This window comes from Anastrepha ludens, chromosome 5 (genome assembly GCF_028408465.1).
Source record: "Anastrepha ludens isolate Willacy chromosome 5, idAnaLude1.1, whole genome shotgun sequence".
NCBI lineage: Eukaryota > Metazoa > Arthropoda > Insecta > Diptera > Tephritidae > Anastrepha > Anastrepha ludens.
In genome coordinates this window covers 68,247,974-68,265,276 of record NC_071501.1, presented here as the reverse complement: position 1 = coordinate 68,265,276, position 17,303 = coordinate 68,247,974, and the positions used below count along the sequence as shown (strand labels likewise).

Here is a 17,303-nt window from a genome sequence, read left to right as displayed (position 1 = left end):
CACGCTAATATTTATTTCTAAATTAATTTATTCGATATTTACTACCCTCATTCGGATGCTTTTCAAAATTCAAACCAATTTACACACACACTGACACACATACAAATAAATAAATTTTCCAAAACATACAAACACACTCACACACACGCAAATCAACCAATCAATGCTTGGCCAAAAGGTTTGGAAGGATATTCAAACAGCCGAATTTCGTCGTCAAGTTTATATGCGTCAGCGTTCGTACGCTTCGGCGCCTGGCTCCCGAATTGGCATAAAAATCGATGAAGAATTAGAGACCGAAACCGAAAATGAGGCTGGCGTACGCACATCAACCATATCCGAGCCACACGATTACACTGTTCCACCGCGTTCGGCTAGTGAATTCTTTGTGAGTTTAGAATTTGATGAAAATTTTAAAATAGCCTATCGATGTATATCGCTGTGACGCACCCGTCCTCACAAAATACCAGAGAATGGTACAAAAATAAAAAAATGTATATACGGCATACAACATTTTGTAAAAATATCACGTTTTGAAAATTTTTCATACGTCCTTTGTCAATGTGCGTAGTATTTTAGAATTTTTTATGCAATAATCTACCCCGACAAACAAATGGAGTGCTTCGACTCTTTGGCGCCAAAGTGCTTGAAGTCCTTTGCGAAACTTCAGCTTTTTACTAAGTTATTTTTACTTAATTAATTTAAACGAAATTCCGCTGACTAACCCACAATCACATTACATATACACATAAAGATTTAACTAAAGGCACTAACTGAATTAGTTAATTGAACTCACTTATAGATCACATTTTAGACGCTTGAAAAATTAATTAAAATATATATAATATAAGTTGGCGCAATATTAATAGTGGAATAAGTTTTCGAAAAACTTTTTTTATTAAATACAAAAATTATTTTGAGCGATGGAAATTTTTATATTGACCTGCACGCGCTCCATCTTGTTTGTTTGCATACTGCAGCTGTCTGATTCACAATGGTGAAATATTATAACATTTGCAAAAATTATAAATCTTCGAATAGGGTGATTAATTTTGCGCCACCTTGAACTTTATTATAATAGCATTTTAGAGATTTTTTTTCACTTTCTAATTTCACCAAGATTAGATCTTTTGAGAACTGATTCACTTTTGCAGCTAAATTTATCACTTTTATTAAAAATTTTCACCTAAAGAAGCCTCCTTTACACCAATATCACTTACGTTCACTATTATTTGTATGTGTATAAAGAAGTAGATTCCTACCTGCATTATATCTCTTTTAGTGAAATCACTTATGAGGTCTAGGAAAGTAGGTATAGAAAATATGTTCAGATTTAGATTTGGATTTGGATCTACCAAAAATTGTGCCATAATCACCCTATTTCTAAACCTACCATATATACTAAGGAAAATATAGTAGATATATGGGACACTGAACAAATAATTTTATTTTTGTAATAAAATAATCAAAACCTTTCTTACAAATGTAAGAATCATCATCCTCATCATCAATAGCACTACCATTGCTTCCACAACCACGGTTCTCCACTTCGAATGATCCTCTGCTACGCCTTTCCAGTTTGCAACCCCATTTTCCGTAAGTCGGCTGTGACCTCATCAATCCAGCTTTTGTTTCGTCTCCCTCGACCTCTCCGTCCAACCACTTGCCTACGGAACGCTTTACTGGCAGCTCTTCATTTGGCATTCTGATTCCTTGACTTTTTATCATATAAAGCGTATTCCTTTTCTATTTTGAATCAATTCAATGATTGTATCTTATCCATATGTTCCGTCATCTCGTCTTTCTTTCCAACCTCAGTATTTGGTCGATATCTGTTGTTTTAAGTACCCATACCTCGCTGCTGTATGTTAGTATGGGTCGTACATGCGCTTTATATACGAGTATTGCCATCTTTGAGCTTTTGATAGAAATCGAGACTTGAATATTTTTAGGTTTGTTTTATTTTGCCGCGCTTACTCGGTCATTTATTGCCACGGAAATGTAAAATTACTGCTGCTGAAAAGACCTAAGTATATATTTAAATTTGTCAACCCTCGGAATGTATTCACCATCGATTTTAATGTGTGCGTCATCACTCGGGTTTTTTTTGCGAACAGCATATATTTCCATCTTACTTCTGAGAGTAAGAATGCCCTTCATCTGCTGGATTCTGCGAGCGTTTTCCTAACAGAAGCATTTGCTGTTGCCGAATCCTGCCAAGAATGATAGATTACGAGATTACGATATCCTTAAGAGTATTTCCGGCTATTATGTAACAATTGAATAAGAAAGAGAATGACGTTGTAGGGAAACTCGCTCGTTAATAAAATAAATTTAAAAACAATATGGCAATAAAATAAGTTAACTATTACAAAAGCAAATCTGTTGATTCTGTCAAATTCACTGACAGCAGAATAGCGACTCGTGGCTGTCTCCACGCTCTGTATTCCCTCAAAATTGAAAGTCTGCTGTCTGTTGGAGCATAGTAACTCAAACTACGCACCTTCAAACCAATCGGGCGTCAATTTTGGCTCTGATGTCTTTCACTATCAAATCTAGACTGAGTATGCAATGCAAAATTCTGCAATTGCAACCAACTTCCCGTCGATTCACTTGAGGTTGCTAGTCACCGAAGTATTCCCCGAAAGAGGGCTCATCGGCTGCCCAAATAGTGGTTTCTTAATGGCCTCAAGCACGAAAAGCATTCCGTATCAAATGGCGTACGGTCCCATGCTGCAGAGTGAAAAGGAATAAGAGACACTTGATCATCTATGTGGTAAATGTCTGGCCTTAGAGGAGAAGTAACGGACGACATAGAAATTATTTAAGCACAGCCTCCACAATATTCTCATTTATAATATCAACTGCAGCATCCGCTTATTTCCAAATTGGTCTTACTATCAAATATCGTAAAACGTGCCTTAAATACATTTGAGATCTCAAAGTTTCTTTGATTGTCGCTTTATATATGTCAGACCGCTTCTAGCTGTATTAACTGTAGCGTTAATATAAAGATCGCAATTAAGTTAGGCATCCATTGCAATTTGGGCCCCTTCCGCTCTATAGTTAGATTGTAGCGCAAGAGCTTTAATTTTCTTCACGTTGAATGGCAACTGATTTGTAGTGATTAACTGAGTCCAGTTTAAGTCTTTGGATCTGAAAATATTCGGAACAGAAATTTCGCAAATTTTGGGGTTTGCTAAGTGGGAAATATTCACATACATACATATTTACAAAATCGAATATAAAAATTACTTATCAGACCGCACTATACCAATCCACGTATACGCCATTTTGTGTATCCTTGTATTCGTTTGCTCTTTACCAAATCCTTTTCTTGAAATTAGAGCGGTTTTGGAAAAAATTATCTGCGATTACGAAAATTTACTAAATGCTTAATTACCTTTTAATCTACCAGACTGACACAAAACGCAAATCAGAATCAGAGGCATCCACTAGCAAAGAAGCGAAAGAAGCATCAGAAATGGAGGAGAAGAAGAAGAAGAGTGATGTTGTCGACTCTTTGGAATCTGAAGATGGTAAGAAGAAAAACTGGAACAATATATTATAAAAAAATTAATTCTTTATTTAAAAAAATTGTTTAACCCTTTAACGTCTATAGATGGCCCTCATTATTTTTCATCTAGCATTCGTTCAAAATGTTTTTTTTTAACTGAGAGTTTTAACTTAAGGCTCCTTAGACTTTGAATTTTTTACTTGGAATTGGATTGGCCCGATCATTTTTGAGATCTTGCATGTTTAAAGTTTAAAGAATAAAATTGGCTTTAGGGTAATCTCTTTAAATCTTAAAAAAATCTCTAATCTGAAATCTATTGTACAGGGTGTTCCAGCAACACTTGATATCTGAGAACAATGAATAATTTAAGTAGTAAAAAATGCATCAATTTCGATTTCTCCGGCTAAAATTTTGTTTCATATAATTTAATTTATTGCACCAATGATCGCAAACAAAATCAAGAAGATGCTCACGACTTCCAATGACTGTATGAGTCAGTTTTTGGGTTAAGGCATCGATTTCTGTCAAGTGGACTTCAGAAATCGAGTGTTTGAGGTTTACTAGTGTGCAGATTTCCGTTTGACTAGCGGCACATAAAAAAGTCCGACACTGTTAAATCGGGCGAATAATAAGGCCATTTCATCGCAGTGGAGATGAGCCGTCGCGAAAATATCGTCGTAAGTAAATTCGTCTTCTGCCGCAACGTATGGCTTGTTGCGCCATCCTGCCGGAATCAATAGTCCTCCAAATGATTTTCCTGAATAAAAATTTGCACGATACTCGGTGATCATGGACCGATATCGGTCGCCATGACAGTTACGTTAGTGCCTTCGTCAGCCTCGAAAAGGATTGGCCGAATGATGTTCATAGCGCACGCCACACCAAATGGTGACTTTATTTGGAGTCATCCGAAGATGGTTCATGCACCATTCGGGGATTTACCCTTTCTGCTGAGGCTGAAAAGTGCCTCATCCCCTGAAACCTTGTTCATTTTGCGCCAATTCAAGCATCCTTCTGCCATATTCCAAGCGTAGCGACTTATCCAGAGGCAAACAACATTTAACCAACTGCTTTTCGTAAGAAAACAAATTCAAATATTTCTGCATATTTTTCCATAAAGGGATTTTCGGGATGTTCAATTGCGACAAACGATTGCGAAAGGAGGTCCGAGGGTTCTCACGGATATCTTCACGAATAGCCTCCACGCGCTCCAAACTCCGCGATGTATGCATTCGCTGCGGTTGATACATAATATATATTAGTTGCAACAAGACACAAATTTCCGCACAAGAGGCTTGATTGTGTTCACTGAAGGCGATGGACGATTGCGATTCGAAGAGTTATTTTCAAAATAAAATTTCGTGATTTCTGCACGTTACGCGGCCTTATACCACTTCATGGTTAAAATTGAACTGCACCGAGGTTTCTAAAATGCTATAGAAGAAGCAATTCGATTAAAAAGTATATATAGATATAAACCTAATGTATTTTTCTGCGCTCTCTTTTTTTATCCTTCTGAATTAATTTCACTTTACTTGAAAAAAATACTAGCTTGACTCGATAATTTGTGTAATTTTGCCTGTTAGAAGGCTAGGTAGGTAGGCAGAAATGGCAGTCGGTGTTCAAACCAACTCAATTAGACCGTTGCCGGTCCATTGTGATACCACAGTTGCAGTTTACCTGCTACTTTTCGTTAAACCGTTTAGTTTTAAGTGCAAACCCATTGGTCTGGCTGACGCTTATATCACTAAGACCATCAGTATCATTCCAGAATGATAAGCCAACCCAGGGCAGTGGCGGAAAAGATGTCTGACAGACTCTTCCGCCTCCTCATTCTTGCAGCTTTTGCAATACTTAAATTAAGGTACGTTCAATTTTTGAGCATGGCGACCTAGGAGTCAGTGGCCTGTGATCGAAGCTACTAACATAGAGACGTTTTTCCTTAATCGATTAAGTATTTCATCAAAGGAAAACTGAGCGAGTTATAGAACCTCGACTGAAAGAATTTTCCAAAGGTAGCCTTTAGACTTTTTTTTATAACCGATTTGTATGTTTTTTTGCATATTTAAAAAGGTTAATGCTTCCGTAGTTTTGTGCAAAAATATCAAACAAATCAGAAGAAAACTGAGGGAATTGTAGAACTTCGACTGAAAGAATTTAGCCAGGGCATTTTGGTACTATGAGGCTTTCGACTCATTTGACCGATTTTATTACTTTTTTTTTTGTTTCTTTTGCAACCGCATTTTTTAGAACTGATTTTTGCGTTTTTCTTTTGCGTGCTTAAAACGGTTAACGCTTCCATAATTTTGTGTCGAAATTCGATCGAGCGTTCCACCCATCTCGCGTTGCCTGAAGTGATTAAGCTACTTCTACCACGCAGTTTGTAGGTTGAGAAGGGTGTACCTACAATCTCCATACCAAGAAGGAGGCGAGTGGTAGTGCCCTCTCTCGCTAATTTATCTGCCTTACAATTCCCTGGTATGTCACTATGCCTTGGCATATCAAATGGGTGCGGAAAGGTTCCGCCATCCCATTAGGAGATTCCCAACATTTGCGAGCAATGATGGAATTAGTGACAACCCCACCAAGATATTTACTCGCCCCTTGGCTATCTGAATAACTATAGACTTCACATTTTTGCCTAATCAGACAGCTACTTCATTAATGGCTAAAATTTCAGCCTGAAATAGGCTGCACTTAAGGAGTTAGAGCGTTAAAAAAATTTTAATTTCAAATATGAATCTGTTGTCTTTTTCCTACAATTTATTTCAATTCATTTTAAAACTTTCGTGCTTATTTTTTAGATTTGGAAGCCAACCCCATCATTCGCCTACTGGAAGGTTTCCTCGTGTCTTTAACAATTGGTTTACATCGTTTATCACGCAATTATCGTTACGTCAACAAGATTATGTCCAATGAAAAGCGTTTGCTGAAGGTATGTTCTCTTAATTTTTTACTTTAAAACAAATTCTTTAATACTATTTATTTTTTTGCATGTCTTCTTTCTTTCCCCCACAGGAAACACATGCCGTCAATCTGCTTATTCGCCCATCAGCAAGCACAGTGTTTGTCAATATAAAGGGTTTGTCGCCCAGGTAATTTCAATTGCAAATATGGATTAGTGCTTAGATATTTCTTATTGCTTGCTGTCATTGCAAATAATTTTGCTTGTTCGAATTTCGTATGCTTTTGTGAGTGTTTGTTTGTTATAAGCGTTGGTTTGATTACGAATGTGGATTTAGCCTTTGCCGATAAAAAACACATTGCATTATGTTTTTAATATGACTTTGAGTTGCTCAGTTTTATACATTTCCATAAAAATGTTGATGAAAATGGCATTTCAATAGAACACCCTGCATTTCGTGTACGAGAATTCCTACTCTTTTATTTTTTTTGTATTGGCGGAGTAGTTTTAAAATTTAGAAAAATATTAGCTTACGTGCATTTCGTCGTAGGGGAGAAACTACTTTCGAAGAAGGATGGTGTAAGAGCTTTAGCTCCCAACACAATCCGCTCAACTTTTATACGGACGGTTCTAAATGACTAGTGGAGTAGGCACTGTGATATACTGTCCAGAGTTAGGCTTAAGGAAATCGTATAAGCTTCCAGATCACTGCAGTGTATTCCAGGCTAAGATTTTCACAGTTGGAAAGACAGCAGACCTAGCTTGTGATACTACTGGGACCAACTCTACGGTTAACTTAAACATAGATAGTCAGACAGCCATTAATGCAATTAAACATCGTTTAGTATAACGTCCAAGATGGTTCTTTAGAGCAGGGCGGCAGTAGAAAGGTTTACAGTGAATTGAAAGCTACATTTCTATTAGGGTGCGAGCAGAGTGAGCGCTGATGCCGAGCGGAGCCGAGCCGAGCTTATTGACGCTTATTTTCATGCGAGAAGAAAATTTGTATATAACACAGTGAATGCGAGAATCAGCGCTGAAATTCTGTTTATTCCATGTGTTTTGCTCTTATGTCATTTAGTTTTTTTGTTCATTTGTGTTTATAAAATTGCTGTACACGGTAATGGATTCATCTGATGAAGAGTATTTTGCTTCTCCTAGTGTGATTAATGCAATTATTAACACAAAAGATTTTGGAAAACATCCAATTACACTAAAAAGGAATGAATTTGGTGAATTTCATCATTTATATAATGATTTAAGAAAATATCCAGCTAAATTTCAACAATATACCCGAATGAAAATTGAAACATTTGATTATATTCTGGCCGGGAAAAATTTCACATATTATTTGATCGATATCCATTTTTTTTTTTATTTTTAAACCATTAAAAAACACAACTGCACTCTAAAAAGTAAACATCAACAATGCAAAAAAGCGCGCAAAACGCTTTGAAACTGTTTTCTCGCACTCATCGGCTTTGCTCTCTGCTCTTGTCGGCGTTCACTGTGTTATACACAAGCTTATTTGTATTGACTTGTATGTAATCAGTTTTATCGCACTGACAATCTCGGCTCGGCTTTCAGCGCTCACTCTGGTCGCACCCTTAGACTCCAGGCCATAAAAAATTGAAGAGAATGGATAGTAGACGATATAGCTAAAAATGGGGTATATTCTCGGATTTTGTCAACGAAATACCAAAGTCGATACAAATATTATGTAACGAACAAGACGAAAACATAGTCAGAAAATTCAGGACAAAATGGCAGAGTCACATGGCGATCACAGTCGTATACGATGTATACTATTACTAACACGAAGAGATTGTAGAACTATGATAGTCGTGCTGACGGCACGCATCAATTGAAACTGTAGAGCATATCCTTTACACATGACCTGTGTTATACAAAACACGCTTAAAATATCTGGTGATGCCATAGTTTGATGGATTTGAAAATATCTCAGCAGGTGGTTGGAAAAGTCTCTTTGAATTCACAATACAAACAGGCACCATGTGGGTGGACGATTTCAAAACGCATAACTAATGAAATCCATCTTGTGTCGCCATGGGCTGAACCGGTCTATGCGTGACTGCAAGTCCTGGTTGACTTAACTACTTTTAAGGGGCCAAAACAGAAGAATAAATCGTGATTGTAAAAATTTATAAACAGAACCACTTTTCTATTTGAGCGCAACTGTATTATATATTAGTAAATAACTAAATTTACAACTCCAAGTCATTCCGTTAATGAAAAATAAATAGAACTGGATGCCCCCGACTTTTTTTTTTTGTAATTAAATGGAAACATTTCACATTATCACGCATGCTTTATTGCTCTAGAGCAATTTTATTATTCTATACGAGTATGACAATTTTACAACAACATCATCCACACATGTATAAACATATGAATAGATAGTCAGTTGCAAACCAATATTAACACTAACATAGTGTTAGTGATTGTACTAGCAGTCCCGTAGTTCTCGAGTGCCAGCCTGTGGAGAGTGCGCGAAGCACTAACCCAGCTCAAGCACGTATCTTGTGTCGGTAATTCCCGAACTGACTTCGCTACATATACAGTGGTGGTCACGATTTTAGCACACTATAATGCAGTAACATTCATTTTGCGTTTATTGCTTATATTCAAATAATCTAGCAGCAATATTTATCCCTGGCGGGTCTTTGTAGAAAGGAGAAAGAGAGGCCTTATAATCAGAACCTTGTTTTTTTCTCCTTACTTATTAAAACTGGTTTAAATAATATACAAGCACCCTATAATAATGGAGGACACGAATTTAGCACACATATGGATATTTCTCATTTATTTTCAAAGAACAGGAGAATGGTGCCCAAACCATGACGCTTCCACCACCATGCTTCACCGTTTTTAATGTGTAGCGAGGATCATGTTCCTTATTTTGCGGTCTCCAAACATATTGTTTCCCGTCAGATCCGAGACGACAGAACTTCGATTCATCGCTCCATAAAATATTTTTCCAGAAATTTATTGGTTTATGGATATGTTCCCTTGCAAAGTTCAGCCTGGCCTCCAAATTTTTTTTTGACACCAAAGGTTTGTGTTGAGCTATGCACCCACGCAGTCCGTTTTCATTTAAACGCCTTCTAATGGTTTTGGAAGAAACATTTATTCCATATTCCGATAAAACTTGCGATTTATGGCATTACAACTCTTAAAAGGGTCTGTTCGCGAGGCTTTGCATATTAGTAAATCCTCCCTAGCTGTTGTCTTTCGGCGTCGTGGGCGTTGTTTTACCTTCTTAAATGTCTTATGGCGCTTAATATGAGCAAGAGCATTATAAATCATTTTGCGTGAACACCTTAGAAGTCGGGATATCTCAGACACAGAGCTCCCAGAAGAATTCATACGTTGAATTACTTTCCGCTGCGCTTCGGAGCACCAAGAACCTTTCGCCATGTCTAACATATTTTTTTTCACATTAATTACAATCAACATAATAGCTAAAATATAAAAACTTACCATAAAGTTCAAATACTTAGAAAAAATTGAGTGGGAGGAATTATTTATTGATATGTGCTAACTTCGTGTCCAGCTCAAACAAGCAGCTCTTGCACTCAACTGAATTTTAAGAAAAAAATTGCAAAACAAATGCTACGGATTATAACGGTTCTTGTTATTTTAATTGTAAACAACACCCAGAGAAAAATATTCGTAGTGAATTGTCGAAAAGCAAAGAGGAAAGTGGGACAGTGTCAGTGTTGTGTATAGTGTGCTAAAATCGTGACCACCACTGTAAATATAGAGCAGCCAGCCGAACGAATCCTACTAAATACGTTTGGAAAGTCTTCGGAAAAGGAAATAAATACATGAAATTCACTTAGAGTTTTGCCATTAGCCGCCGAGATATTCATCGACGATTTTCCGGTGCATTTTCCTTGATAATATATACTTTTAATATGATAATATGACATTTTTATGAAGAACTAAAGAGCTACTATGAAAAAAAAATGTCTCTGCACATATTATCGCTCCTAGTCGGAGCATTCTCGCTTGCTTACACTTTTATACTAGTTTTCAATACATAGGTTTCTCTTAGCGTTTCAGAACATATCGCTACGCATTCATGAATATCGCTGAAGATACTCAAACATTTCATCTCTTAGCACGCACTGGAAGAAAATATGTGTGCTTGAGAGAAAGCCTTCTCTGAGTAAGCGAATCGAGGCGAATTTATAGAATGCGAGTTCGCTAGTGCAGCAATTGCATGTGTTTTGTTTTTGCAATTTGGTAGTTAAATTGTCAAAATCTCAATGAGAATGTAAACAAAAAAATAAGGCAACAACAAAGAAGTGGAGCACTTTGACAGACCAACCAGTAAATCGCACAAAACAACCAAATCAACTGCTATAGCGAGCTCACCGTATGTGGGTCGCCTTGAAGTAAACGGAACTGACTCCAATTTTCGCATGTAATACTAGTCAAGCTGCTATAGAAGATGTATTGACTAGCTCGAAATGCATGCAATACTGTAGGTCCAAAACCTATAGGTCCACAGCACAAGGGAACAGCGTGAAATGAGAGAGTTAACGAGCTTGCTAAGACAGGCACCCGCTTGACTAGAATGAGTACGTCGAACATATATCCCCCACTCTCAGTTTTGAAGACGGAACTAGACGAGCAAGTAACTCTGGCAGCACAGTACCACAGGATTGCCAAAATAATACTACGAACTTACAACACGAAAACAACCAATTTTATTTTACCGCTCCCAGGGAAGAAAACATTCATTTTGGTACTGACGGGGCATTGTCTCACTCCATGTCACGTAGCTGAAATTGGATTGGTCCAGAACGACGCGTGTAACTTATGCGAAAAAGAAAGAGGTACGTTAGGGCACCTCATTTGCCACTGCCCCACTCTAAACAGAACTCGTTACAACTGTCTGACAACATATTCACTATTGCAGGTTCCTGTTCAAAAATATCACATCTGTAAGTGCTTTACTTGCAAATATGTCAAATCAGTATATTCCTGGAACTTGGGAATATTTCAGGTTTTTTTGAAAAAATCCTTTACAAGTTCAAATTAACTCCGGAGATGAAGCCTTCTAAATATTGTTTTCTACAAAACTTAGGTTATGTCCTTTTGAAAAAAACCCTCTAGTTTCATGAACTATGCGATGAATTTCCTATTCTGTTTTTTACCTAAAAATTTTAATAGTTTAAAGTGTTCAGCATTTCCCAGAGCTCCAACCAACGCTTGTAGAAAAAAACACCCTTGCTCGTTCTTTTTTTTATTTCAGAATAAATATTATTATAATATAATTTATTCAAATATTTATTTAAACTTCGTCTGTTATTTTAGCATAAATACTATTTGTATTGTTTTTGTTTTTGTTATTTATTTTCTTTACTCTTTTTGTTTTTTCTGCATATGTTTGTTTCGTTTGCGTCCCGTGCTCTGCGACGTACCGCAATACTCCATGATCATCACCACATCGCCACTACGTATCCACAACAATCTACCAACCACCTTTTACGTATACGTTTCCCTTTAACTCACCTATTTTATTTTTGAATGTGTTTGTTTTTGCTGTTTGCTGTTTATCATTGCACCGCCTCATTAGTGATGAAAATGCAGATACTGCTGGCTCGATTGGGTCGGCTTCGATTGATATACAAAACGAAACGAATACACGACCATTGCCACATAGTATTACGAATGTTACCGATTTAAATACCATCACCTCCGACACCTCCCTACCATCACCGTCACCGCCACTCATAACCGATACACAACAACCACAACAACAACAGCAAACAGAGGATCCACATGCCATTATTGAAATGTCAGTGGATACCGTCGACAAGCGAAATGATAGGTAAAGTGAAGCTGTCATAGAAAAGCGCCAAGGTTGGGTTAAAAAAATAAGGAAATGTCAAACAAAAATTAAGAGAATTTTTTTAACCCACTCTTGCCTGCATCAGTACACGAATGCCTCCTTAGTCCGTATGTATAATTAGTACTTAGTTTCTTATTTAAGGTATCTGTGTAGTTGTTTTAATTTTGCGATATTTTAATTTTTTTCTCAAATCATAATTTTGCCATAGAAAAATGTGTAAACGTCATTCTATATAGTATACGAGTACTCACATTTCACTACTAACTCGTTATCATTTTCTCATTACTCTCACATTTTTATAGACATAATAATGAGGATGATGCAAATACATCAATGCAAAGATCGTAAGTACCTATTATAATGCCTTGTCTTGCGTTTGTGAAAATCCATTTAACACTCTCCAAGCATATTTATAACCCAAGAAAATTATGAAGAATGTAGAACTCGAATGATGAATAATTTTCAATATTCTTTTTTTATTGATATTACTCTTTTCTGAATTCCTACCTATAAAAATATTTTTTATAAACGCCATTTATACAATACTAAAGTTTTATTCAACTAACAATCTATAGAGCTATTGAAATTCTAAAAAACGAAAAAAAGGTCAAGCTAAAAGTATGCTAAACAAAGAGTATATTTGACTTTATTCTCAAGCACGCATGAACGCTTCGCTGATTGCCATTTTTGACTAAGCATACTTTTAGGCAACCTCTCATTCCCCAATTAGGTCGGTGTTAATGCAAAATTTGAATTTTATTATTTGGTACATTTTTAAATGTCAATTAGGTATCAAAGACTTCGCTTGATTTTTCCCTTCCTATACAAACAAACAGACACACACACGCACTCACATACACACATATATATATACTTATGTATGTTTGTAAACTGCTGTGTGCGCATATCCTTTATCTACTACAATATTTTCCTAACCACCCACCTAACATCAGTCATAATTCGGTAGACTTGCCAAAGATTTGCATTAAGGCACCTTCATTCGATTGCAGTAACAACTATGTGGGGATGTTGAGTAAGCAATGGTCATATGAAAAGATGGACAGGTAGTTATTTTACATATATCAACATAAAGTTTATTCTGCAAACAAAAAAAAACATAATTTTCGTAAATCAGTGCCATACTATTTTTTTCCACATAAGAAAATCGATGCATCTAAAGCATTTTATTACAATGAAATTCTCTTTCATTTCAACATTGGGCCATTTTGCGCACGAGTTTGCATATGATTCTTTTGGTAGCTAATGCAATTTGTTTGTTTGAATTTTAGATTTACTATTTTGCAAGACTTCTTTAAATTTATTTTTTCTTACTCTAGGCATGGTATGAAACTCGCAAACACCCACAAAAATCGGCAAATAATTTAAAAAAAATATCTACTTACTTACATACTTGTGTAAAAAAGTGGTAGTAGCTTAACGAATTAAAATTTATTGACTGATAACGATGCTCAGAGTGGTGAAAAACAATTTTGCATTTAAATAAAAATGTGCTCTTTATTTTTTTTTTACTATTTGGCAATGTCAGAAAGTCATGCAAGCTTTCCATTTCTCTCATGCAAAAAAAATTCCCCGCGAAATTCTGAATCGTTGATCCCGACTTTGAATCGGCCGTTATAACCGTTTCATCGGACAGGCTGCGCTTAGGGCGGGTCGATTTAAAAATCGCTTATTGCTCTGTGATGTCCCAAATTGGTGGACATCAGAATTCGTTTTAGAGGTATGGTTCCTTCGGCAAAGTTTCTTATTTTGATACCTAGAATACGATTTTCACAGAGCAATGGGCGATTTTTTTGCCTTCCTACAAAAGACACTAAAAGTTCGAACCAAATTGGGGGTTTTAGGGGTATGGTTCCTTCGGCAAAGTTTCTTATTTTGATCCCTAGAATATGATTTTCACAGAGCAATGGGCGATTTTTTTGCCTCCCCACAAATCGACCCGGCCTACTGCGCATGCAATAGTGGATAAATTCGAGTGAACATATTCACTATTGAATTTCCGGTTCCCGGAGGACAAAGCGCCGGCCGTTGTACTGAAAATATCGCTGCCATAAGAGCCTCAATCTTCTCCCGGTCATTATAATGCGACGGAAAAATATCACCACCGTAAGAGCTTGCTATCCACCATATCAGTCGATTTCTCGCATTTCACACGAATTGAAAATCGGCTCAGTCTACATTGAGGCGAACATCGTGCTACCAGAGCAAATTAACTCTAGAGATGAAGCCTCAGTTACATTCCACAAAAGTTTGAAGAAAATCTGGGATTTCATCGAGTAGTGATTTTTAGTGATCGCGCCTAAATTGAATGATCTCTATTATCAATGCTATATAGTTCCAGTGTGCGGCCGCCGTAGCCGAATGGGTTGGTGCGTGATTACCATTCGGATTTCACAGAGAGGTCGTTGGTTCGAATCTCGGTGAAAGCAAAATTAATAAAAACATTTTTCTAATAGCGGTCGCCCCTCGGCAGGCAATGGCAAACCTCCGAGTGTATTTCTGCCATGAAAAAGCTTCTCACAAAAATATCTGCCGTTCGGAGTCGGCTTGAAACTGTAGGTCCTTCCATTTGTGGAACAACATCAAGACGCACACCACAAATAGGAGGAGGAGCTCGGCCAAATACCTAACAGAAGTGTACGCGCCAATTATTTTTTTTATTTTATATAGTTCCAGTAAGATGGTGGCACATGCCACATAACTGCTCATTCGATTTCTTTTTGTGGTTTAAAGTTATATCATATGTTTGTTTATACTGGAGGTAAAACCGTCTGCTCCTCCATTTTGCATTACCATTAATTTTTAGGGGTAGCTCAAATAAGGGTTTCATTATCACTAAATCTTCAGTTTTTCAGTGTTTTTACTAACCGCTTATTGCATTAATTATTTGGAGCATTATGCCCAACCCAGAGCTCCTCGGATAATATCTCCTCCTGGAACAATACCTCTTCCTTCGTGTGGCATACGGAATTGCCTATGCTTTGGCTAATATTCGTGGAAGAAAGCTTGGCTCCAAACAATCTGAAAATCACTGATCGCATTTGTCATATCGTCCCCTTAGTATTAAAATAGCCTATAAATTTGTTGATGTTTTGAGAAAATGAATTTCAAACTTTTTGTCGAAAGTAGCTCTCACTCAAATCTCGTTATGTCTGTAAATATTTATTATTTTTTGACTGACGTTTTGACCCACTTTGTGGAAATAGAATTTGATAAAATTTTGACCACATATAAAATCGACGATGGAGAATCCAAAAATTCAATAAAAAAATAATAGCCTATGAGTACATAGGCTATTGTTATACTAAGGGGACGATATGATCGAAATCGAATTTCATATCAAAATTTAACAGAAATAAATTTCAGCCCAATGTCTAAAATATTTGTTTAAATACAAAATTGTTTTACCCCTATTGAAAAACAGTTTAAATATACTTTTCATAACTTTATGGAAAAAATTTAATTAAATTCTGCCAAAAGTGAATACTTAGAACCGGTTTTTCTAAACACCTAAAATTTCATTGGCTAAGTTTTTACACAAGTCTCATAGTTATAAATTACACCGTAAAAAATTAACTGTTTTTGGTATACAAGAAAAATTGCATTTGTACGTAAAACTACAGATTTTTTTATCGAATGCTGCATACTCAGTTTTTCATTTTTTCTTCGATTAGGTTTTTTAAAGAGCTTTAAAATTTCAAAGGAATAAATTAAAAAAAAAAAAAGATAATTCTACTCATTTTATGCTATAATAACAGTTGGGGGGAGAAAGGGGGCAAATAAATCCATTATTTTCTCGGCAGGTGGATGTAGTAATCGATATCTCTTAAAATATAGATCAAACAATTTGAAGTTTACGCTCGTTGTCACACTAAAAGAATTCTTTTGCAGTTTTTTGTTTGTTTCATCCCGTTGTAAGTTACAGGGTTTTAACAACGGAAGTCAACAAAGAGAACATTCGGTAGATTTCACAGATTTTCTTTGATAAAAGCGTAAATGCAAGCCAGACCGCTGAAATTGTAAATGTCGATCCTGTAACATCTAATTGCGTGCAATTTTGCTTTCATCTACTTCGGTCAGGCATTTTTGATGTTAAAAAATGTCGATAACATCACAGAAATAATCGAACCGGTATGATAGTAGTCGTAGCATCGCCTAGGAGCTAAAAATCGACCATAGCAAGAGTTTTTAAGTTCAACTATTTTTTTTTTTTTTTTTCAAGAAAAACCGAAGTTGAAAAGGAAACAAAGAATTTTGTTTGGCAGCTGGATATATCCTCGACACCATTTGCAAAAGTATATAGATGTTATACATCCACCTATAGGGTGATTAATTCTTAATTAGTTTGGGAAAATTTAGTCCTTTAAAACCTTAAACCTTTAAAAAATGAAATTGATAACAAAATGAAAAACTGAGTTTGCAGCATTGATATATAAAATCCATAGTTTCGCGTTCATATGCAATTTTTCTTGGATAACATTCACTGTTGCACGGTGTTATGAGCCATTTATCTATTCAGGGAACTTTCGAAAATATGAGCAGAGAATATTGTATCTCCTTGAGACTTCCCTAATGTGGATACATGGATCAAGCACAACGCAAATCTCTTAACCCTCCTTTTGGAAAATGTCTCGGCATTCATAGTCTGATCAAATGACTCTGATCAAACATTTTATATAGAAGATTATGAAATATTCTATGTATGCTTATTATGCATGTATAGGTAATGTTTCTAAAGGGTCTTTCAAATTCAATTTTCTCTTTTCATAATGTTTTTTGTTTTTTTTTTTGTTGACAGCTGTCACATTTCGATGATGTCTATTTCGTCTATTCATTACGCAAATTTACAATTTACTGTAATGAGTTCGATTTCGCTTGAGAACCGTATACAAATAATTAAAATTCACTACCGGTTTGGGGGATATGTGAAAGCTACACCTCGCGAAATTGTTGATATGTGTGATCATTATACTCATTATGGT

At 36.2% G+C, this 17,303-nt stretch overlaps 1 protein-coding gene across 6 annotated transcripts in view; it reads left to right on the top strand.

The window, feature by feature from the left end:
- LOC128864934 (piezo-type mechanosensitive ion channel component) overlaps positions 1–17,303 on the top strand; it is a 167,495-nt gene that overhangs the window by 131,123 nt on the left and 19,069 nt on the right. For 3 of the 6 annotated variants that reach the window (XM_054104709.1, XM_054104710.1, XM_054104707.1), the window contains 5 exons: positions 3,416–3,536; positions 6,319–6,449; positions 6,533–6,609; positions 12,028–12,282; positions 12,606–12,647. In XM_054104709.1, the coding sequence (XP_053960684.1) occupies positions 3,416–3,536; positions 6,319–6,449; positions 6,533–6,609; positions 12,028–12,282; positions 12,606–12,647 (626 nt within the window). The remainder of the gene's footprint in view (positions 1–3,415; positions 3,537–6,318; positions 6,450–6,532; positions 6,610–12,027; positions 12,283–12,605; positions 12,648–17,303) is intronic. The other 3 variants (XM_054104711.1, XM_054104708.1, XM_054104712.1) reach the window with 3 other exon arrangements.